Genomic DNA, 26,086 nt, shown 5'->3' on the forward strand with positions numbered 1-26,086 from the left:
ATACGCATGTATGCTGCTGCACCCAATGGACATGCTCATTTGTGATGAAAATACGTACTTAGATTATATGTTTTGTTGCGTCGAATTGTTTTCCTTTGATTGTTATCATTCACGCACAGATCTGGTCATATGATTTATGGACCAGGGGATGGCATTTCATTGCAGTGTCAGAAATAGTGTTCCTTAGCTGCTGCGTTTGTCTCGGTTTCCATCTATAGACGTTCTCCAGAGTAGTGTTAGGCTCTGGATCGAGCTAGAACATGTAAATGGCGTGCTGTCGTTGAAGTATGAAGGAGTAGCCCCTAAGTTTGAGCTCTTGAAATTTTATGCTGTAGACATCAACAGCCAGTCGCTTTCAGAACAACCATCTCTCAAGCCTCAAGGAAACTGTACTCCCAGGTCTCTGCTCTAAATCTACATTGGCCTTTGCTTATTGCCCACAGAGAATGGAACTGTGTTTAATCAACTGAAGATGAAACTCAAAGTGCAACGATTTTCTCTCTTCAATTGAGAAGGATAAATTCCAAACTAGCTGGACTAACTAGATAGCAGTAGTAGCACATACGAATCATTTTCAGTGATCCAAGAAAGAAGAACGTACCGATTACTCAGTTAGTTGGATATCGGATTTGATGTGCACCTGGGTACTCCCGAGCCGCCGGAAGTATTTCCGCCGACTGGTTTCCTTCCTTTTATCGGCGGAGCCTCCATCTTGCCCCTCCCTAATACGCCTGTTCACACCCGCCAGTGCCAAGGCTGAGCGCAGGACCTGGACCATTACCACCCCCGGCGCAGGAGACGGCTTCGGCCGCCCACATCACCCACTGCCGACCGCCGCCATAGGAGAGGACTCCGCTTGCGTCTGCTCCCGCGACCGCCCCTGATGTCGGCCGAATTGCTGCCATGGCGCGGCGCGGGAAAGGGCTCCGGCCAGCCACATCCGCCACCGCCGTCGCAAGAGGGGACTCCGCTCGCGTCCGCGTCTGCTCCGCGACCGCCCCTGATAGCAAGGCCCTGGTGTTCTCTCCTTCCTCTTTCTTCTTTTCATCATTTCGCCAAGATACTCAGGTGTACTTTTAACACTATTACAAGATGAACAACCTATAGAATAGAGATATTGCTATTTTTTTCAGAGAAAAATAGAGACATTGCTCAAATGTGGAAAACTTCAGGCAGAAGTAACCAAGAAGGCCTGGCCCATCAATACTGCCTTTTATTCAAACCAATTGCCAAAGAGGCATTATCCTGCTGTGCTCATTTACCACCACCAAAAATTACCGTAAACCAGCCACCATATGGCGCGGCGTGCCGCCGTGCCGATCATTGCTAGTATCCATTTACTAACTTTTTAATCCGGGCCACTATGTGTTCAAACTGGTCATCAGCAGATCGGCCCAGGGCTGTAGGGAGCCCTAGGTATTTTTCTACCAGCGCCTCGGCCTCAATGCCAGAGAATTCATGTACCTCCTGCTCCAGTTCATCGGTGCAATTGGTGCTGAAAAAGACCGCTGATTTGGACCGGCTAACAAGCTGGCCGGATCCAATCCTATATGTTTCAAGGATGTTGTGCAGTCTCTCAGCTCCATTCGCCGATGCTTGAGAAAAAACGAGGCAATCATCTGCAAACAATATGTGTGACAACCAAGGAGCATGCACCCCAACTCGTATGTATATATGGAGAATGTATCCTATGCACCCATCCATTTGGTGAAACCTATGCACCCAACGTATAAATTACATGAAAAAAGTTGTAGAAAAAATCTGAGAATAATTTAGCACGTAGATACGACATATATCTGCAATGCTACGAAAGAAAACTTGATCGAAACTTAGACAGATCTTGAAAAATAAAAATAACAAATTTAGCTCTTGTGATATTAATGGGCTGAATTCACAGCCCAGCTAGAAATAAGTACTACTTAAACATGATTTGTCTTTTTAGTTCGTGATATGTACCTGGATCTTGAAATCGAAATTTTGTGGCATTGTAGATCTATGATGTATCTACATTCATAAACATATTTTTTACAGTATATTTGCATGTATTTTGTAGGTTGGTGCACAAGTTTCACCAAATGGATGGGTGCATAGGATACGTCCTCTGTATATATGGTCGTCATACTAACTTGTTTTAAGTCTTTGTATTTTCTTCAGACGGGAAGGACAAGCTTAGTTGCTCGACCCGATTAAAGGAGCTAACAAATACGGTTGGAAATTGATTGTAGTCGTTACTAACTCTTAGCCTTGGCAGGGAAGAATCGGCGTGTCATATCACACCTACCAGATGGCTTAATTCTCTGTAGGGAATGGTTACGATTCATAGGACCTGACAACGAACAAAATTCATATATAGGACAATTCATACCACCGCTACCGATTAATGAGCTATCTACTTGGCGTGCTAGCTACGCTAGTGAAAAGGTATCGCCAACTACTTTACAATAACATGGTCCTAGGCTCCTAGCTGCGGGATTAATTAAACTATTGATCAGAAAACTGCACAATTCTGCAAGAAATGTCAGGTGTTGTAGCTCGCCGTACATTTTTTCTTTGCATAGTTTCATCTTTTCGTCAACATAAATTTTCTTTCCAATTTGAACCAAATGCCACAGTAAAAATTAACGTTCATATAATTAGTTATGTTTCGACCTTTTTTTTTGAGGAAAATTATGTTTCGACCTGGTACCAATTAACTCAATGCTAACTGCTAATTTTCACTTGAATTTTGATATTTTGAGGAAATTTCAGTGAGGTATTGATCAGGGTTAGCGCACACATATATAGGCCAGCTAGTTTATGGCTTCACTTGTGGTGGAGTGTGTCGTGCCGAACCGTTAGGTCGAGTTAGTTAGGTAGAACTTTCAGTAAGGTTATACTCTTTTTTGTGTGAATAGGACACTGACATTAAAAGAAACATCGAATAGTATAAAGCAGACCAAGAAAAACGAAAATTACAACGAGATCCGAAGCCCTTCATCTTCAACCTCTAGACAGTGTCGACGGCACGCCGCCGCTCCTTCCTGAGTCGTCCTGACGTTGTTGGTTGCGCGGGAAGTCGCCGAATGGGTCGAAAAGATCACATCCGTTCCAGAGACGAAGAAGTAGGATGAAGTACCGATGAAGCTCCTTGACGATCAGAAGATCCCCACAGCCAAACAAAATCTTCAAAGACCACACCATACCCACAAGCTTCTCGACGTCCCTGTCGAGATCGGGTGGAAGCTGCATATATGAAGTGTCATGTCATACAATTATGATACCAAAGGATGGTGCTATGGTAAAATCATTCGCCCGAGCACAATAAAAAACGAAAGACGCACCCAATCGCACCATCCCTCTACGGGTCATCTCTCCTACCATCTTCTCTTCCTCTGGACTTTATCCTCCTATCTCACGTAGCCAGCACAAACATGGCGCTCGACCAACTAGTTCTCTTCTCCAAATCCTTCTCCTGAATTGAATTGTACCCTGATGCCATCTCTGCGGTAACCTTGTACGGATTCCGGTGACCAATTCCAATGAAGCCGAAGTGCTCCATCAAACATCCGGGTTGCCTTTGCCTGGCGAGGTTAATTGCTGGCTAGCCATTATTTTTCCTCAAGCTGATGCATTGGATATATAGGAACCAATTGTTCACTACATCCTAAAGACCGAAGACCGGATCGGGCAGAAGGTCCCATATACAAATTTTCCATTTTCTAACAGCTAGTGGATTTTTCTTTTCGAGAACACACAGTAGAATTGCGGGTCTTTTATATTAAACTTGAAAGTGATGAAAATTCAAAAGGATCCTAGAGAAATAATGACAATGACGATCGAACTCTCACTTTAATTAAAAAGTACAAAATCCCAATTGCCAACGACTTCCCAGGGACAGGTGGACGGCCAACAAACTGATCGTCCAATCATGCACGCCATGCACACCTCCCTGCTATTTATACCCCTCCAATCCAACTCCTCTCTTCCACCAACGTACGCCAGTACACTCACTTAGCAACGCAGAGAAATCGATCTCGTCAGATCATCGATGGCGGCTAGCAGCAAGGCCACCGCCTTCCTGGCCCTGGCGGCGTTTGTGGTGGTGCTGATGGCGGCGGGGGAAGCGTCGGCGGCGGTGACGTGCGGCCAGGTGGGATCGTCGCTCGCGCCGTGCATCCCGTACGCGACGAGGAAGTCGGCCACGCTGTCGCAGGGGTGCTGCAGCGGCATGAAGAGCCTCAACGCCATGGCCCGCACGAGCGCCGACCGCCAGGCGGTGTGCCGCTGCCTCAAGAGCCTCGCCGGCAGCGTCAAGTCCGTCGACCTCGGCGTCGTCGCCGGCGCGCCCGCCAAGTGCGGCGTCAATGTGCCCTTCCCCATCAGCATGTCCACCGACTGCAACAAGTAAGTTACAGTAATTGCTTATGCTTAGCTAGCCACCTCTATTTTCTTTCTCGACCGATTCCTGACTATTTGTTCTTCATGTGATGCAGGGTTAACTAAATGGATAGATCGATCTATCAAGGGTTCCCTACGTGTGCAAGATTCTGAATCACTAAGATGAAATAAAACGTGCGTGTGTTCATGTGTTGCACGTACGCAGTATGTACGTCTGGTGTGGGTGTCGTCGTGTGTCTACGCCAGTGTGAACTGCTACTCCTATTGATGTGTAGTCCTATATACTTCAGTGTTCTATCCGACCTACTCCTACTTGATGGGTCAATTAATATATACTACTAGTACAAGGCAGTAATTTGCTTACCGTTTCTGTTGGTGCTGGTTGTTATCGACAGCTTAACATTGTCTATCGAAACGGGTCTATCTAGATTGTAGACCACGACCCTACAAGGTCGCATAAAAAAGAAAAAAAGAAAATCAAAACTTGTGAAAAAATGACTATGAGAAAATTGCGTAGTTTTCATAAAATAAGGCGATGGGTTTGTAAATTGCCCCCTGAAGCTGATATCCACTTTGGCACGTAGGTGTAGACCGACGAGCGCGCATTGCCTAAAATTATAGTTTAAAATTTTAAAAAAATTATAAAAATATATCTGGAGGTACACCTAGACACCATGTTGGTACACAAAATGTCTCGAAGAAATAACATTTTTTGTGGCCCGTGTAAAAAAGACAAATTTCTATGCTCCAAAATAGGTTTTAATGAAACATCTTTTTATTCTTTTTACATTTGAGTTTGATCGTTCTCTCTTTCTATCTCTCTTTTCTTCAAGATCTGAATAGGTGCATGTCCGCAAAGGAGAGATAAATCGGGCTTTCTTCTTTACCCCCTCATTATTCAACACGTGAATAAAAAAATTATTGTATTCCCTTGGATCTTTTCCGGGATCTTTACTCGTTATTGATCAAGGAATGTACAAGGAAGATGGGTGATAGGGTACAAGAAACAAACTGTATTTTCTTTGCAAACTTTTCTGAGCGAACATAAAATGTCCGGATGTACATCTGAGATTCTTTTTCATAATTTTTAACATTTTAAAGTGGATTTAAAATATAGTTTTCATAATAAGTGCATCTAGACCTATGAGCCAAAACACCATATCCAAGAGTAACTTCACAATTTTGTTGGGGTTAACAATAAATTGCATTATGATAAATTAGCAAACATGGCAGGTACTAGAGAGCCAAAGCAAACAATATACATGCTACCTGCAGGGGGGACGCGCTGAGCCCAGCTGCCCCGGCTGCCCCTGCCTACAAGTTCACATAAAAAAAAAACTTGTAAAACTTTGACCATGAAAAACTTTTCATTAAAACAAAAGTATGCATGCATAAATTTGCCCCAGAAGTACCGTAGTTTTGTTGGGTCTATGATAAATTTTTGTGTAATAATTAGCAATCAGGATATATGCTACAGAGCTAGAGAGAATAATATACATGATGTCTACCTTCTGTTCTCTCTAGCATGTAGAACAAACCTTTGTAGACACTAGTGCTCCTTTTGGTCTCTTGGGGAACAACACCGGAGCTAGGATAACCTTGGTGTAGCGGCAGTATGGTCACCGATGCAAATATCCTTACAAGGCCACTTCCAAAACATCGGTGGCCAAGATTTGTGAAGAACGCTGTCCCTAGAGAAGAACAGGCCGGAAAGGACATGAACAATGCCCCAAGTCCAGCGAGAAGTAGTCCAGGAACACAAAACACCTATGCATCCTGACAGAGCCCGGGACTAGCCAATCATCATCGGTTAGAACTAGATCTAGAGGAGTGCAGCACCCATAAACAAAACGAGATCAGCGCAACAAACAAGCAAACTGGAACTGGATCTGCACAATCACCTTAGATGCAGCTAGACAGATCTTGGAAGATTGGCCTCACTAAACCAACAATGGTCCCGAAGCTGGTCGAACCTCTCTGAAAGGAGAAGAAACCAACAAACTGTTACAAGTAGACTACCTTCTAAGCACAAACACAAAAATAGATTCACCACTCCAAAAGAGCAGCGACCAATCGATTCACATCGTGCTTAATTAACGCCACCGACGAGGTGGATGAGGAGTTGGAAAAACCTTATTCTTCGTCCACATTACACATCCATTGCACCCATCGTGCCTCTTTCGGATGACTAAGCTCTAACTTTAAGACCCTAACTATAGCGCTAAGCGTAGGTCCAAGGTCCTCATCTTGTCTTGTTACTGGAGCATCAAGCATAGGAAGCGAGGACCCGTTGAATTGCTCTCCAGGGAAGGAGAAGACGGAGAGAAATGTGATCTAAACCAGCTCTGAGGGTTGTTGTATCTTAACGTTGGAGAAATTTATTTTCTTCTTCTTTTTCTGACAATATAAAGAGTACAACATATAAACTTGAAACTTTAAGTTTCTGTCAACACCCGGATTTTTAAGTCCAGATGCCTATTATGCCATACATCGCAATCCCAGGAAGATTGTTTTTGCGAGACATAACAGTTGAATATCATAGTCATCATTCATTACAACACCATAATAGTCTTACAACAAAAAGGATCACATGATCTAGTCTCATTACAACACTTGATCTAATGATCAATACTTAACACATAGCGGAAGCAAAGTCGTAGAAGTCCATCTAATCCACAGGCAACGCTTGACGTTAGGAGAAGCTCCTAGTTGTCATAGACGTCCTGCTGTCCGTCCTCCTGATAATGCTGCTCTTCTTCATAGTCTGGCCATTTGAATAGTCAGGGACACGGCCGTGAGTACTTTCAAGTACTCGCAAACTAATACTAGTGTAAGCACTAACAATTTTATTGAGAGTATTCTAAGCTCTAGGTTATTTGCATAAAGCCAGTTTTATTTCAAAAGCATTTAATACCCAAAGTCTCTTCAATTGCCTAACTTAACTCAAGTGGGAACATTAGTGTCATTCCCACAACTTTGTTGTGATTCAAATCAAAGTCACTCTTTTCAAGTTCAAGTCCCAAGTCACCTTTTGGAAAAGTTCTGATGATGGAACAGTATGGCCTTTCCAACTGTCCATGACCGAGGACGCGGCTATTTGAATAGGTTTACACTCTGCAGAGGTTGCACACTTGTGCCACAACATTTGATTACATCCGTCAGGGATAACCCTGAATAATCATAACTCAGTATGCGGATCATCAACCATTAACCTTTCACTTATACATCCTAGTATAGGCACCTATCCCCATGAGTTTGGCCTCCCAGTGATAACCAACTGCTATCCTGGGAACTGCACAGGGCTTGGGTAGTACATTCAACTCTTTTCACGTCATTTCACTTTCAACGGAGGAAGCCTCGGCATAACTAATACGTCCAAAACGTATCTACTTTCCCGAACACTTTTGCTATTGTTTTGCCTCTAATTTGTGTATTTTGGATACAACTAACACGGATTAACTATGTTTTCAGCAGAATTGCCCTGGTGTCTTATTTTTGTGCAGGAAATCAACTTTCAGGAAAATCCCCGGAAATAATTGCAATGGGCCTATTTTCACAGAAGACTTACGGAGCCAGAAGACGAGACGGAGGGGGCCACGAGGTGTGCACACCACATGGCGGCGCGGTGGGCCCCTAGGCCGCGCCGCCCTATGGTGGCGCCACCTCGGCCAGCCCCCGTCGCTCCCCTCTGGACTACTTAAAGCCCTTGACCTAAAAACGCACGGGGGTTCGACCAATTTTCCAGAAGACATCCAGAATTCCGACGCTGTCGCGAAACCCAATCTCGGGATCAAAAACTCCGTTCTGGCACCCTGCCGGGACGGGGAATTGAAGGAGATCATCGCCATCATCGCCACTGACGCCTCTCCATCAACCATCCATGCTTCCCCCATCCATGTGTGAGTAAATCCCTCGCTGTAGGCTGAAGGGGATGGTAGGGATTGGATGGGATTGTTCATGTAATAGCCATAAGATTGTTAGGGCATGGTGCCTAGTATCCGTTGTTGGTACTTTTATGATATTGTTGCAACTTGTTATGCTTAATGCTTGTCACTAGGGACCGAGTGCCATGATTTCAGATCTGAACATGTTATTGATTCATGATGTTATTCATTGTTTTATGATCTTACCTGTAAGTTGTATACACATATTGCTGTCCGGAACCCAAGGCCCCAAAGTGACAGAAATTGGGACAACCGGAGGGGAAGGCTGTGATATGAGGATCACATGTGTTCACAGAGTGTTAATGCTTTGCTCCGGTACTCTATTAAAAGGAGTACCTTAATTACCAGTAGTTTCCCTAGAGGCCCGGTTGCCACCGGCTGGTAGGACAAAAGATGTTGTGCAAGTTTCTCATTGCGAGCACGTACGACTATATACGGAACACATGCCTATGGTTATTTAGTACTTGGATACTGTTTTATTATTAACTGCAAATGCCTAGTCTTGATTATTACATGAGTTATCTTATCCATGCAGCGCCCGTTCATCCATCCCTATGCCTACAGTATTTTAATCCTGCTGTTTACTATAATCACTACTGCTGTCTTTATTACACTGCTGCTTATATTTCACTACTGCTACTGCTATAAAACTAATGCTACTGATAAACTATTGCGAGCAAGTCTATTTCCAGGTGCAGCTGAATTGACAACTCCGCTGTTAAGGCTTACAAATATTCTTTGGCTCCCCTTGTGTCGAATCAATAAATTGAGTTTTACTTCCCTCGAAGACTGTTGCGATCCCCTATACTTTTGGGTCATCAAGACTATTTTCTGGCGCCGTTGCCGGGGAGCATAGCTTTATTTGCAAGTTCACCTGAATTGATATTGTTCGCTGCAAATCCTCCATCATGGGTAAACCTCGCGATTTTAAAGTCACCATATTACCATCCACTACAAGAAAAGGTACAACTCTGAGTACCTCCGCTGCTCTTGATTCACCATCTGTGATGAGTCAACTTGTTTCACCACCACAAGCTTCACATGTTGGTACTTCTGCTGAATCTGAAAATTCCTCTTATAATTTTAATGATGCTTCTACTGTGCTTGATGATAATGGTTCATTAGGTCCTTTTCTAGATGCTACAATTGCTAGGTCTAGACAAATTGAAAATACTGAAATTCCTAATGAAAATACTGTTACACCTGTTAATTCACCTGAGTTTCTTGAACACTCTAGTGATGATCTTGATGAAGATTATGTGGAACTTGATGATGATTTTATTGATAAATGTAATGCTACTAGTGGTGCAAGTAATATTAAAAAGCTTCTTGCACAGCGTGCTGTTAGATATAAATTGTCTCCTGGTCCTAAATTTGCCACATCTCCTATAAACATTAAGGATAAGGATATGATTTTTCTCTTGATTTATCTCATATATCTATTGTTGAGAAAACACCTTTTTGTGGTACTGAAAAAGAAAGTGATGTAGAGCACATGATTGAGCTTTCTACTTTGAGTAGCTTGTTTTCTGATGATACCAAGAAGCGTACTTATTTTTTTGCTAAATTTTTTCCTTTCTCATTAAAGGATGATGCTAAAACTTGGTATAATAGTTTGCCTCCTGATTCTATTGATAGTCCAAATGGTTTGCTTGATGTTTTCTTTCGGAAGTATTTTCCTGCTAGTGCTCAACATACTGCTTTGTAGAAAATTTATAGTTTTGAGCAGGAAGATGGAGAGAAATTGCCTGAAGCTTGGGCAAGGTTTTGCTCTCTTCTTAGAGCTCGTCCTGGACATGATTTGGAAAAGCATGACTTACTTGATATATTTTATAGTGGACTAACCATTGAGTCTAGGGCATACCTGGATAGTTGTGCTGGTTGTGTTTTCAGGAAAAGAACTCCGCATTTAAGTCAAGAATTAATGGCTAGAATAAGCCAAAATCATGATGATTGGACTACACCTGAACCAACCCCAACACCAATATTTAAGAAGAGGGGTATGATTGAATTAAATGATGAAGATATGAGGGAAGCCAAGAAATCTCTTAAAGAGAAAGGTATTAAATCTGAAGATATGAAGAATTTACCCCGCATAGAAGATTTATGTAAGATAACTCCCCCTTCATCCACGATTGAGGTACATTCTCTTCAAAAATTTGATAAAGGAGATATTCCTTACTCAAAACCTCCTGATCAATGTTTAGATGAATTTGATAATTATGTTGTTAAGCAAGATAACTTTAATATGACAGTAGAGAATAATTTAATGGAAAATTCTCAAGCTATTAGTAAATTGCATGGAATTGTGGAGAGAACCTCCAATGATGTTAAGATTCTTGTTAAACATTTTCATATGGTTCAAACTCAAATTGATCAACTCACTAAAGTGCAAAATGACTTGTTAAGAAATACTTCTAAAGAAAAACATGCTTATGAAGTAACAACTAGAGGCGGTGTTTCTACTCAGGATCCTCTATATCCTGAGGGGCATCCCAAAAGAGTTGAACAAGATTCTCAACGAACTAAAGAAACTAGCGCTCCTTCTAAGAAAAAGAAGAATAAACATAAAACTGTTGTAGAATCCTCTGAGCCCGTTAATGATCCTAATAGTATTTCTATTTCTGATGCTGAAACTGAAAAAGTGGTAATGAACATGATAAAGATAATGATAAGAATGATGTTTCTGATAAAGAAGAGGTTGAAGATGAACCTAAAAAGCATGCTAAAAATAAAAAGTACACTAAAGAATATTTTATTGCTAAGAAACATGGTAATGAAAGAGAACCTTGGGTTCAAAAGCAAATGCCTTTTCCTGTTAAGAAACTAAAATCAAAGGAGGAAGAACACTATAATAATTTTTGTGATTGGATGAAACCTTTGTTCGTGTACAGCAGCAAGTTTTCCCTCAGTAAGAAACCAAGATTATCGAACCAGTAGGAGTCAAGGGCCACGTGAAGGTTGTTGGTGACGGAGTGTAGTGCGGCGCAACACCAGGGATTCCGGCGCCAACATGGAACCTGCACAACACAATCAAAATACTTTGCCCCAAATTAACAGTGAGGTTGTCAATCTCACCGGCTTGCTGTAAACAAAGGATTAAATGTATGGTGTGGAAAATGATGTTTGTTTGCAATGAGCAGCAGAGAACAATGATTGCAGTAGATTGTATTTCAGATGTAAAAGAATGGACCGGGGTCCACAGTTCACTAGTGGTGTCTCTCCAATAAGTAATAGCATGTTGGGTGAACAAATTACAGTTGGGCAATTGACAAATAAAGAGGGCATAACAATGCACATACATATCATGATGAGTAATATGAGATTTATTTAGGGCATTACGACAAAGTACATAGACCGCTATCCAGCATGCATCTATGCCTAAAAAGTCCACCTTCGGGTTAGCATCTGCACCCCTTCCAGTATTAAGTTGCAAACAACAGACAATTGCATTAAGTATGGTGCGTAATGTAATCAACACAAATATCCTTAGACAAAGCATTGATGTTTTATCCCTAGTGGCGACAGCACATCCACAACCTTAGAACTTTCATCCTTTGTCCCGATTCAATGGAGGCATGAGCCCACTATCGAGCATAAATACTCCCTCTTGGAGTCACAAGTATCAACTTGGCCAGAGCCTCTACTAGCAACGGAGAGCATGCAAGATCATAAACAACACATATATGATAGATTGATAATCAAATTGACATAGTATTCCATATTCATCGGATCCCAACAAACACAACATGTAGCATTACAAATAGATGATCTTGATCATGATAGGTAGCTCACAAGATCTAACATGATAGCACAATGAGGAGAAGACAACCATCTAGCTACTGCTATGGACCCATAGTCCAAGGATGAACTACTGATACGTCTCCGACGTATCGATAATTTCTTATGTTCCATGCCACATTATTGATGTTATCTACATGTTTTATGCACACTTTATGTCATATTCGTGCATTTTCTGGAACTAACCTATTAACAAGATGCCGAAGTGCCGATTCTTTGTTTCTGCTGTTTTTGGTTTCAGAAATCCTAGTAAGGAAATATTCTCGGAATTGGACGAAATCAAAGCCCAGGGGCCTATTTTTCCACGAAGCTTCCAGAAGTCCGAAGGAGAGACGAAGAGGGGCCACGGAGGGGCCACACTATAGGGCGGCGCGGCCCCCCCTTGGCCGCGCGGCCCTGTGGTGTGGGACCCCCGTGCCGCCTCTTGACCTGCCCTTCCGCCTATAAAAAGTCTCCGTGACGAAACCCCCAGTACCGAGAGCCACGATACGGAAAACCTTCCAGAGACGCCGCCGCCGCCGATCCCATCTCGGGGGATCCAGGAGATCGCCTCCGGCACCCTGCCGGAGAGGGGAATCATCTCCCGGAGGACTCTACGCCGCCATGGTCGCCTCCGGTGTGATGTGTGAGTAGTCTACCCCTGGACTATGGGTCCATAGCAGTAGCTAGATGGTTGTCTTCTCCCCATTGTGCTATCATTGTCGGATCTTGTGAGCTGCCTAACATGATCAAGATCATCTATCTGTAATTCTATATGTTGCTGATACGTCCAATTTGCATCACTATTTTATATCATAATTTGCTGTTATTCATTGATATATTTCATATTGGGACACAATACTTATGTTATTTCATCTATTTTGCATGTTTCATCATTATTGGAGGATCGAACACCGGAGCCAGGATTCTGCTGGAAAAAGCGCCGTCAGAACGCAATATTTCGGAAGATCAACTCTGGAAGGAAATTATACCAAAAATCCTATTTTTCAAGATGACGAAGGAAGCCAGAAGGAGGAGCCAGGAGCAGCCAGGGTGGGCCCACACCCTAGGGCGGCGCGGCCCAGGCCCTGGCCGCGCCGGCCTATGGTCTGGGGGGCCCACGACCCTTTTCGCCTCCTTTTCTTCGCCAAACCCTTCGTCCTGAAGACCTAAGCCACAGAGGGTACCTCGCGAAGAGTTACAGCCGCCTCTGCGGGGCGGAGAACACCAGAGAGAAAAGAGCTCTCCGGCGGGCAGGAATCCGCCGGGGAAATTCCCTCCGGGAGGGGGAAATCGACGCCATCGTCACCGTCATCGAGCTGGACATCATCGCCATCACCATCATCATCATCTCCACCATCATCACCGCCGTCATCACCGCTGGACACCGTCACCGCCTTAGCAATTTGGGTTTGATCTTGATTGTTTGATAGGGGAAACTCTCCCGGTATCGATCTCTACTTGTTGTTGATGCTATTGAGAGAAACCATTGAACCAAGTTTATGTTCAGATTGTTATTCATCATCATATCACCTCTGATCATGTTCCGTATGATGTCTCGTGAGTAGTTCGTTTAGTTCTTGAGGACATGGGTGAAGTCTAAATGTTAGTAGTGAACTATGGTTGAGTAATATTCAATGGTGTGATATTTAAGTTGTGGTGTTATTCTTCTAGTGGTGTCATGTGAACGTCGACTACATGACACTTCACCATTTATGGGCCTAGGGGAATGCATCTTGTATTCGTTTGCTAATTGCGGGGTTGCCGGAGTGACAGAAACCTAAACCCCCGTTGGTATATCGATGCAGGAGGGATCGCAGGATCTCAGAGTTTAAGGCTGTGGTTAGATTTATTCTTAATTACTTTCTTGTAGTTGCGGATGCTTGCAAGGGGTATAATCACAAGTATGTATTAGTCCTAGGAAGGGCGGTACATTAGCATAGGTTCACCCACACAACACTTATCATAACAATGAAGATTATTTAGCCGTATGTAGCGAAAGCACTAGACTAAAATCCCGTGTGTCCTCGAGAACGTTTGGTCATTATAAGTAAACAAACCGGCTTGTCCTTTGTGCTAAAAAGGATTGGGCCACTCGCTGCAATTATTACTCTCGCACTTTACATACTCGTATTTTATTCAACTGTTACATCAAACCCCCCCTGAATACTTGTCTGTGAGCATTTACAGTGAATCCTTCATCGAAACTGCTTGTCAACACCTTCTGCTCCTCGTTGGGATCAACATTCTTACTTATCGAAGATACTACGATATACCCCCTATACTTGTGGGTCATCAAGACTATTTTCTGGCGCCGTTGCCGGGGAGTGAAGCGCTATTGGTAAGTGGAATTGGTAAGGAAAACCTTTACTGTTGTGCTGATTTTATTTCTGACTGCTGCTATAAGTCATTATGGAGAGATCTTCTCTTCAATTTCTATTTGGGAAATCTACTACTACTGCAACGGTAGTGGATGAAGCGCCAGGTGAGGAAGTAATACCATATAAAATACCTATGAAAATTATTGAACGTGTTATGGATAACCGCTATGAAGGGGATGGAACTGTCCACCCCGGTGATCATTTACTGTTTTTGCATGAATTATGCGGGTTATTCAAATGTGCAGGTATTGCTATGGATGAAGTGAGGAAGAAATTATTCTCTTTATCGCTGTCTGGTAAGGCGGCGCATTGGTATAAATTACTGGATAATGGGGATTCTCTTGAATGGAATGATATTGTGCCCCGGTTTTATTCTAAGTTCTATCCTCCAAGTGAAATTCATAAGGATCGGAATCGCATATATAATTTTTGGCCTCATGATGGAGAGAGTATTGCCCAAGCTTGGGGGAGATTGAAGTCTTTAATGCTCAAATGCCCCATTCATGAGCTTCCTGGTAATGTTATTATTGATAATTTCTATGCAAGACTTTCTTTTCAAGACAAGACCTTGCTGGATACTTCTTGTTCTGGATCATTTACACGCAACAAAGAAGAGTTTAAAAGGGACCTTCTTGATCGAATCCAAGAAAATACTGAAGGATGGGAGAATGACAAGGATAGAGAATCAGGTATAATTTATGATTATAAATGCATTGAAGCTTTTATGGATACTGATAAATTTCGTAATATGAGTGCTACATATGGTCTTGATTCTCAAGTTGCTGTAAATCTTTATAAAGCTTTTGCCTCTCATTATGAATTGCCAAAGAAGAATTTTGATAAGTATCATGAACCGTATAAAGATAAAATTGATTCATCTATTAATAAATGCGTTGTAGTTGAAACTGCTGATCATGTTATTCCTGAAGCTTATATTGAAAAAACTCCTTTCCCTGCTAAAATGAAAGAGTACTGTTATAAATAGTGCGGTTCATAAAAGTGAAAAGAAACCCGTAGAACACGAAGAACAAATAAAAGTTGAACCTGCTGTTGCAATAATTAAAGATCTTGTGACTGAAAATGTGGAGGATGGTCATATTATTTTCTGTGAAGATGCTTCTAATATTGTTTCACATCCTAATAAACCCAAACAAGCTAGTGTTCCTATGCTATCTGTTAGAATTGGTGATCATTGCTATTATGGATTATGCGATATTGGTGCAAGTGTTAGTGCTATTCCGTATGAGCTTTACACGGAGATTATGCACGAAATTGATTCTTGTGAACTTGAAGATATTGATGTGGTTATTCAGCTGGCTAATAGAGAAACTATTTCTCCAATTGGTATTGTTCGAGATGTAGAAGTTTTATGCGGTAAGATTAAATATCCTGCTGACTTTTTGGTACTTGGTTCTGCTGCTAGTGATTATTGTCCTATTATCTTTGGTAGACCTTTTCTAAATACTTGTGGAGCTATTATAGATTGCAAGAAAGAGAAAATTTTGACTAAATTTGCTGGTGAATCTTATGAGTTTAACTTCTCTAAATTTACTAAAACTCCTTATAAAGCTGATTTGCCTAGTAATGATTTTAAAATGGAGCAATGTGCATCTATTGTTCTTGTTCCTAATAATCCTTTGCAGCAACATTTGGAGGATAGCGAGAGCGAAATTTTTAGGAAAGAAAGAGATGAGCTTGAGGAAATTTTTCTTCGCCAACCTATTCTCAAGCATGATTTACCGGTGGAAGATTTGGGTACAACACCGCCACCAAAGGAAGATCCTGTTTTTGATTTAAAGCCTTTACGATAATCTTAAATATGCTCATATTGATGATAAGAAAATATATCCTGTTATTATTAGTTCTAAGCTTTCAGAGATTGAGGAAGAAAGGTTATTGGAAATATTGAAGAAGCATCGAGGCGCTATTGGCTATACTCTTGATGATTTGAAGGGGATTTCTCCTTCTATTTGCCAACATGCTATTAATATGGAAGATGATGCAAAGCCTGTTGTTGAACCTCAGCGTCGTCTAATTCCAAAGATGAAGGAAGTGGTAAGGAATGAGGTATTACGACTCCTTGAAGCTGGTATTATATATCCTATTGCTGATAGTAGATGGGTTAGTCCTGTGCATTGCGTTCCCAAGAAAGGAGGTATGACTGTTGTGCCTAATGATAATGATGAGCTCATTCCTCAAAGAGTAGTTGTAGGGTATAGAATGTGCATTGATTTTCGAAAAGTTAATAAAGTTACTAAAAAAGATCATTACCCTTTACCATTTATTGATCAAATGCTAGAAAGATTGTCTAAAAATACTCATTTTTGCTTTCTTGATGGTTATTCTGGGTTTTCACAAATTGCTGTTAAAGCTAAGGATCAAGAGAAAACCACCTTTACTTGTCCTTATGGAACTTATGCCTATAGACGCATGCCTTTTGGTTTATGTAATGCTCCTGCTACTTTTCAAAGATGCATGTCTGCTATTTTTCATGGTTTTTGTGAGAGTATTGTAGAGGTATTCATGGATGATTTTTCCGTCTATGGGAATTCTTTTGATAGTTGCTTGCGAAACCTTGATAAAGTTTTGCAGAGATGTGAAGAAACTAACCTTGTTCTTAATTGGGAGAAATGCCACTTTATGGTTAATGAAGGAATTGTATTGGGACATAAAATTTCTGAGAGAGGTATTGAAGTTGATAGAGCTAAAGTTGAAGCAATTGAGAAGATGCCCTATCCGAGGGATGTTAAAGGTATTCGTAGTGTTCTTGGTCATGCTGGGTTTTATAGGAGATTTATTAAAGATTTCTCCAAGATTTCAAAGCCTCTTACTAATCTTCTTCAAAAAGATGTACCATTTGTTTTTGATGACGATTGTAAGGAAGCTTTTGAAACTCTTAAGAAAGCCTTAACAACTGCTCCTATAGTTGAACCTCCTGATTGGAACTTACCCTTTGAAATTATGTGTGATGCTAGCGATTTTGCTGTAGGCGCTGTTCTTGGACAGCGAGTAGATAAAAAACTGAATGTTATTCATTATGCTAGTAAAACTCTTGATGCTGCTCAGAGAAATTATGCTACAACTGAAAAGGAATTATTAGCTGTAGTCTTTGCTTGTGATAAATTTAGATCTTATATTGTTGATTCAAAAGTTACTATTCATACTGATCATGCTGTAATTAGATACCTAATGACAAAGAAAGATGCTAAGCCGAGGCTTATTAGATGGGTACTTCTTTTGCAAGAATTTGATCTACATATTGTAGATAGGAAAGGTGCTGATAATCCTGTTGCTGATAATTTGTCTAGATTGGAAAATATTGCTTATGATCCTGTTCCTGTTAATGATAGTTTTCCAAATGAACAATTGGCTGTAATAAAGGTGAGCTCGCGAGACAGTCCTTGGTATGCTGATTATGCTAACTTTATTGTTTCCAAGTACTTGCCTCCAACCTTTTCAGCTCAGCAAAGGAGGAAATTCTTTTATGATTTGAGGCATTATTTCTGGGATGACCCACACTTGTATAAAGAAGGAGTGGATGGTATTATGCGAAGATGTGTCCCTGAATATGAACAACAGGAGATATTGAATAAATGTCATGGTAGTGCTTATGGAGGACATCACGCCGGAGAAAGAACCGCACAAAAGGTTTTACAATCAGGTTTTTATTGGCCAACTCTCTTCAAAGATGCGAGAAAGTTTATTTTATCTTGTGATGAATGCCAAAGGGTTGGTAATATCTCCAGACGCAATGAAATGCCTATGAATTATACTCTTGTTATTGAACCGTTTGATTGTTGGGGATTTGACTTTATGGGACCTTTTCCGTCATCGGAAGGTAACACTCATATACTTGTTGCTGTTGATTATGTTACTAAATGGGTGGAAGCTATACCTACAAAAAGTGCTGATGGTGAGACCTCTTTAAGAATGCTTTTAGATATTATTTTTCCTAGATTTGGAGTACCTAGATATATTATGACTGATGGAGGTTCTCATTTTATTCATGGAGGTTTTAGAAAAACTCTTGCTAAGTATGGTATTAATCATATAATTGCTTCTGCTTATCATCCTCAAACTAGTGGTCAAGTAGAATTATCAAATAGAGAGATTAAATCTATTTTGGGAAAGACCGTTAATAAAACTAGAAAGAATTGGGCTAGTAAATTAAAGGATGCACTTTGGGCTTATAGAACTGCTTATAAAAATCCCATGGGAATGTCACCTTATAAAATGGTTTATGGGAAAGCTTGTCATTTACCTTTAGAACTAGAGCACAAAGCTTATTGGGCTGTTAGAGAATTAAATAAAGATCCTAAACTTGCCGGTGATAAGAGGTTGTTGCAATTGAGTTCTCTAGATGAATGGAGAAGTGAAGCTTATGAAAATGCTAAACTCTTTAAAGAGAAAGTTAAAAAATGGCATGATAGAAGGATTATCAAAAGAGAATTTAATATTGGGGATAAAGTCCTATTGTATCGGTCTCGTCTCAGATTCTTTGCAGGGAAATTACTCTCGAAATGGGAAGGACCATATGTTGTCGAGGAGGTGTATCGTTCAGGAGCAATCAAAATTAGCTCTCTCCAAGGCAATGCTACGCAAGTGGTGAATGGACAAAGACTCAAGCATTATATCTCGGGTGATTCCTATAATGTTGATGTTGATATTATTCAAGTGGAAACACCGGAAGCTTTCATCAAAGGGCAAATTGACGAATCTGCGAACTCGACTTTGAATAGGTAACAAGATCGGTAATGAAAAGTACGCAATTTACTTTCCGAACTATATTTTTGCTGTTTTTGGAAAATATGAGAAATTACGAGTTCGAAACGGAGTGGAAAGGACGCACGAGGGGGTGCCACCATAGGGCGGCGCGGCCTGACCTGGGCCCGCGCCGGCCTATGGTTTGGCCGCCCCGTCGCCCCTTTCCGACTCTGGTTCGACCTGATACTTTCCGTTTGTCGTGAAAATTTTTGCTATATAATCCCCCGGACCCCTGGAGGTCCGTATATCGTGTTTTCGACGTGTTTTGTTTCGAGCTGTTTACGCCGGGATCTGTTTTCGGTCTAGAAGCACCATGGTCTCCAAAAACAAGGGCAAGGAGTTTCCGGATGAAGATGATCGAGATCTTGGGTGGAAAGAGGAAGACAAGGACGTCAAGAAAGAAGATGAAGAAGAGGTGGAGGAAGATTCGCGCGCACATCCGCGTGCTACCATCGCAAGCATCAAGGTGGTGGACAACCCTTTTAGTGCAAACAAGAGCGCAAGAATTCGCACGGGAGGAGCGGTTCCACGTCATTACCTAGCTCCGAGAACATCTCCATCAGGCACTCATCACCCCTTCCACAATCTAATTTTCAATAATCAAATTGAAGGGACTCCCAAGGCAGCATTGCCTAGCCAATGGGATATAGATCGCTCTAACACTGCAGGAGAGAAGGAGCCTGAGGCTGAAGAGTGGGGAAATAACTCCAAGAGCTGGGACTCGCCATTAGACAGACTCTTTAACCGCGTTGAGCACAACTCAGAGATGATTCGCAATCTCATATACAGGATTGACGAGCTTCAGGAGCTTATTGAGAAGCTTGTCAGGAATTCATCACCACCATCGCCGAAGGAGTAATTCATCATCGGTATTGGCATCCCCTTGGTTTGTTCCAAGCTTGGGGGAGTGCCGCGGTATCACATTATCACTACCTTTTACTTTTATTGTCAAGTAGTGTCATATCATGAGTAGGGAAGTTATCGTATGAGATGGGTTGCGTTTGGAAGTATCTCTCCTTTAGTTGGTTATCTATGTATCCCTTGGTGTGAGTTATCGTTATGGAATATTAATGAGAAGTCTTATCATTTACATATTGCATATCTTATTTTAGTTTGCAATCTCTACTATATGATTCACCTTGTTGTTAGTATTGGTATCACTTTGGGAGCATTGAATAAATTTATTTGGTTTTGGCAAACTTAGCATTGGTCAATAACAACAACACTTTGAGGTTTAAATAGAAAAGAGAAATACATGTAGATGTTTCATTTTCTTTCTTGTTAGCTCATAGCTTATTATTCTGAAGTTAAAACTGTTTGTGCCCAAAAGGAAGATGCATGATTGTCTCTATCATATGTATGTTTGTTTGTTTCCCTCGACTCTTATGCTTGCTAATTAACCTTGCTAGCCAAAGACCTGTACTGAGAGGGAATACTTCTCGTGCATCCAAACCTTAACCCAAACCTATGTCATTTGTGTCCACCATACCTACCTACTACATGGTGTTTTCTGCCATTCCAAGTAAATACTTCATGTGCTACCTTTAAACAATTCAAAACTTAGTATCTCTTATTTGTGTTAATGTTTCATAGCTCATGAGGAAGTATGTGGTGTTTTATCTTTCAAACTTGTTGGGCAACTTCTACCAATGGACTAGTGGCTTCATCCGCTTATCCAATAATTTTGCAAAAAGAGCTGGCACTGGGATTCCAGGTCCCAAATTAATTAAACTAAGTAGACACTCCTCCATGGTATGTGATTGATGGACGGCACCCGAAGGATTCGGTTAGCCATGGCTTGTGTAAGCAAAGGTTGGGGGGAGTGTCATCATCATAATAAAACTAAAATAAAAAGGCACTCCTTCATGGTATGAGATTGTTGGCAGGCACCCGAGGATTCGGTTAGCCATGGTTTGTGAAAGAAAGGTTGGAAGGAGTGCCACACAAAATGAAAATAATATGGGAGCCGCTCTTAGGAGGTTGTCTGGCAAGGGGGTTAGAATACCCGCTACCAGTCGTTGACAACAACAAACACCTCTCAAAATGTTACTTTTATTCTCTTTATATGATTGCAAAACTGAAAAAGCTCTAGCACATGATTTAATCCCTGCTTCCCTCTGCGAAGGGCCTATCTTTTACTTTATGTTGAGTCAGTAAACCTATTTCCCTCCATCTCAAGCAAGCATTTGAGTAGTTGTGATCAAACCATTATATTGTGATTTGCTACATCATGTCTTTTATTCTTCTTTGTTTAGTACAAGTTTTATTTGAATGAATATAGCTTTGCAAGTTATCAATGATTATGAGAAGACCATTATGCTTGAGTATGCAAGTTGTGCCTTATAAACTTTAACATGAGAGCGCTGCTCAATGAGATAAATATAATCTGTTAATTGTTCTCTAACCAAGAACGAAGTTTGCCATCACCAGTCATGATTTCTCATGCACCTTTACTTGTGATTACCTTATACTTGTTTCAATATGAGTTATAAGAGGTTGTTTACTATAATGTCCTGTGTGAATGAATATGATGCTTCTTGTCCGTATTTTATTTATCGACTCTTCACTCCATAAACATGTGGTCATGCCTATCGAGCTCAGTTTCGCTTGGGGACAAGCGAAGTCTAAGCTTGGGGGGAGTTGATACGTCCAATTTGCATCACTATTTTATATCATAATTTGCTGTTATTCATTGATATATTTCATATTGGGACACAATACTTATGTTATTTCATCTATTTTGCATGTTTCATCATTATTGGAGGATCGAACACCGGAGCCAGGATTCTGCTGGAAAAAGCGCCGTCAGAACGCAATATTTCGGAAGATCAACTCTGGAAGGAAATTATACCAAAAATCCTATTTTTCAAGATGACGAAGGAAGCCAGAAGGAGGAGCCGGGGAGCAGCCGGGGTGGGCCCACACCCTAGGGCGGCGCGGCCCGGCCCTGGCCGCGCCGGCCTATGGTGCAGGGGGCCCACGACCCTTTTCGCCTCCTTTTCTTCGCCAAACCCTTCGTCCTGAAGACCTAAGCCACAGAGGGTACCTCGCGAAGAGTTACAGCCGCCTCTGCGGGGCGGAGAACACCAGAGAGAAAAGAGCTCTCCGGCGGGCAGGAATCCGCCGGGGGAATTCCCTCGGGAGGGGAAATCGACGCCATCGTCACCGTCATCGAGCTGGACATCATCGCCATCACCATCATCATCATCTCCACCATCATCACCGCCGTCATCACCGCTGGACACCGTCACCGCCTTAGCAATTTGGGTTTGATCTTGATTGTTTGATAGGGGAAACTCTCCCGGTATCGATCTCTACTTGTTGTTGATGCTATTGAGAGAAACCATTGAACCAAGTTTATGTTCAGATTGTTATTCATCATCATATCACCTCTGATCATGTTCCGTATGATGTCTCGTGAGTAGTTTGTTTAGTTCTTGAGGACATGGGTGAAGTCTAAATGTTAGTAGTGAACTATGGTTGAGTAATATTCAATGGTGTGATATTTAAGTTGTGGTGTTATTCTTCTAGTGGTGTCATGTGAACGTCGACTACATGACACTTCACCATTTATGGGCCTAGGGGAATGCATCTTGTATTCGTTTGCTAATTGCGGGGTTGCCGGAGTTGTGAGAAACCTAAACCCCCGTTGGTATATCGATGCAGGAGGGATCGCAGGATCTCAGAGTTTAAGGCTGTGGTTAGATTTATTCTTAATTACTTTCTTGTAGTTGCGGATGCTTGCAAGGGGTATAATCACAAGTATGTATTAGTCCTAGGAAGGGCGGTACATTAGCATAGGTTCACCCACACAACACTTATCATAACAATGAAGATTATTTAGCCGTATGTAGCGAAAGCACTAGACTAAAATCCCGTGTGTCCTCGAGAACGTTTGGTCATTATAAGTAAACAAACCGGCTTGTCCTTTGTGCTAAAAAGGATTGGGCCACTCGCTGCAATTATTACTCTCGCACTTTACATACTCGTATTTTATTCAACTGTTACATCAAACCCCCCCTGAATACTTGTCTGTGAGCATTTACAGTGAATCCTTCATCGAAACTGCTTGTCAACACCTTCTGCTCCTCGTTGGGATCGACATTCTTACTTATCGAAGATACTACGATATACCCCCTATACTTGTGGGTCATCGAGAAAATAGTCTTGATGACCCACAAGTATAGGGGGTGTATCGTAGTATCTTCGATAAGTAAGAATGTCGATCCCAACGAGGAGCAGAAGGTGTTGACAAGCAGTTTCGATGAAGGATTCACTGTAAATGCTCGCGCACAAGTATTCAGGGGTTTTGATGTAACAGTTGAATAAAGTACGAGTATGTAAAGTGCGAGAGTAACAATTGCAGCGAGTGGCTCAATCCTTTTTAGCACAAAGGACAAGCCGGTTTGTTTACTTATAATGACCAAACGTTCTCGAGGACACACGGGATTTTAGTCTAGTGCTTTCGCTTACATACGGCTAAATAATCTTCATTGTTGTGATAAGTGTTGTGTGGGTGAACCTATGCTAATGTACCGCCCTTCCTAGGACTAATACATACTTGTGATTATACCCCTTGCAAGCATCCGCAACTACAAGAAAGTAATTAAGAATAAATCTAACCGCAGCCTTAAACTCTGAGATCCTGCGATCCCTCCCCGCATCGATATACCACGGGGGTTTAGGTTTCTGTACTCCCAACCCCGCAATTGGCAAACGAGTACAAGATGCATTCCCCTAGGCCCATAAATGGTGAAGTGTCATGTAGTCGACGTTCACATGACACCACTAGAAGAATAACACCACAACTTAAATATCACACCATTGAATATTACTCAACCATAGTTCACTACTAACATTTAGACTTCACCCATGTCCTCAAGAACTAAACGAACTACTCACGAGACATCATATGGAACATGATCAGAGGTGATACGATGATGAATAGCAATCTGAACATAAACTTGGTTCAATGGTTTCACTCAATAGCATCAACAACAAGTAGAAATCGATACCGGGAGAGTTTCCCCTATCAAACAATCAAGATCAAACCCAAATTGCTACGGCGTGACGGTGTCCAGCGGTGATGACGGCGGTGATGATGGTGGAGATGATGATGATGGTGATGGCGATGATGTCCAGCTTCGATGACGGTGACGATGGCGTCGATTTCCCCCTCCCGGAGGGAATTTCCCCGGCGGATTCCTCGCCCGCCGAGAGCTCTTTTCTCTCGTGTTCTCCGCCCGCAGAGGCGGTCAGAATCTCTCGCGAGGTACCCTCTGTGGCTTAGGTCTTCGGGACGAAGGGTTTGGCGAAGAAAAGGAGGCGAAAGGGTCGTGGGCCCCTGCACCATAGGCCGGCGCGGCCAGGGGCCGCGCGCCCTAGGGTGTGGGCCCACCCCGGCTGCTCCCCGGCTCCTCCTTCCGGCTTCCTTCGTCATCTTGAAAATAGGATTTTTGGTATAATTTCCTTCGAGTTGATCTTCCGAAATATTGCGTTCGACGGCGCTTTTTCCAGCAGAATCTGGCTCCGTGTTCGATCCTCCAATAATGATGAAACATGCAAAATAGATGAAATAACATAAGTATTGTGTCCCAATATGAAATATATCAATGAATAACAACAAATTATGATATAAAATAGTGATGCAAATTGGACGTATCAACTCCCCCAAGCTTAGACTTCGCTTGTCCCTGCGAAACCGAGCTCGATAGGCATGACCACATGTTTATGGAGTGAAGAGTCGATAAATAAAATACGGACAAGAAGCATCATATTCATTCACACAGACATTATAGTAAACAACCTCTTATAACTCATATTGAAACAAGTATAAGGTAATCACAAGTAAAGGTGCATGAGAAATCATGACTGGTGATGGCAAACTTCGTTCTTGGTCAGAGAACAATTAACAGATTATATTTATCTCATTGAGCAGCGCTCTCATGTTAAAGTTTATAAGGCACAACTTGCATACTCAAGCATAATGGTCTTCTCATAATCATTGATAACTTGCAAAGCTATATTCATTCAAATAAAACTTGTACTAAACAAAGAAGAATAAAAGACATGATGTAGCAAATCACAATATAATGGTTTGATCACAACTACTCAAATGCTTGCTTGAGATGGAGGGAAATAGGTTTACTGACTCAACATAAAGTAAAAGACAGGCCCTTCAGCAGAGGGGAAGCAGGATTAAATCATGTGCTAGAGCTTTTTCAATTTTGCAATCATATAAAGAGAATAAAAGTAACATTTTGAGAGGTGTTTGTTGTTGTCAACGATCGGTGGCGGTACTCTAACCCCTTGCCAGACAACCTCCTAAGAGCGGCTCCCATATTATTTTCATTTTGCGTGGCACTCCTTCCAACCTTTCTTTCACAAACCATGGCTAACCGAATCCTCGGGTGCCTGCCAACAATCTCATACCATGAAGGAGTGCCTTTTTATTTTAGCTTTATTATGATGATGACACTCCCCCCAACCTTTGCTTACACAAGCCATGGCTCACCGAATCCTTCGGTGCCGTCCATCAATCACATACCATGGAGGAGTGTCTATTTAGTTTAATTAATTTGGGACTGGGAATCCCATTGCCAGCTCTTTTTGCAAAATTATTGGATAAGCGGATGAAGCCACTAGTCCATTGGTGGAAGTTGCCCAACAAGATTGAAAGATAAAACAGCACATACTTCCTCATGAGCTATGAAACATTAACACAAATAAGAGATACTAAGTTTTGAATTGTTTAAAGGTAGCACATGAAGTATTTACTTGGAATGGCAGAAAATACCATGTAGTAGGTAGGTATGGTGGACACAAATGGCATAGGTTTGG

General features: G+C 41.7%; 1 protein-coding gene across 1 annotated transcript; it reads left to right on the forward strand.

The window, feature by feature from the left end:
• The first annotated feature begins 3,949 nt into the window (after window positions 1-3,949).
• Window positions 3,950-4,740, forward strand: LOC127294381 (probable non-specific lipid-transfer protein 3). The gene is made up of 2 exons (XM_051324185.2): window positions 3,950-4,383; window positions 4,473-4,740. Exons 1-2 carry the CDS (start codon window positions 4,028-4,030, stop codon window positions 4,480-4,482), a joined length of 366 nt encoding a protein of 121 aa, XP_051180145.1. The 5' UTR covers window positions 3,950-4,027; the 3' UTR covers window positions 4,483-4,740.
• The last annotated feature ends 21,346 nt before the right edge of the window (window positions 4,741-26,086 follow it).

This window comes from Lolium perenne, chromosome 4 (genome assembly GCF_019359855.2).
Source record: "Lolium perenne isolate Kyuss_39 chromosome 4, Kyuss_2.0, whole genome shotgun sequence".
Taxonomy (NCBI): Eukaryota; Viridiplantae; Streptophyta; class Magnoliopsida; order Poales; family Poaceae; genus Lolium; species Lolium perenne.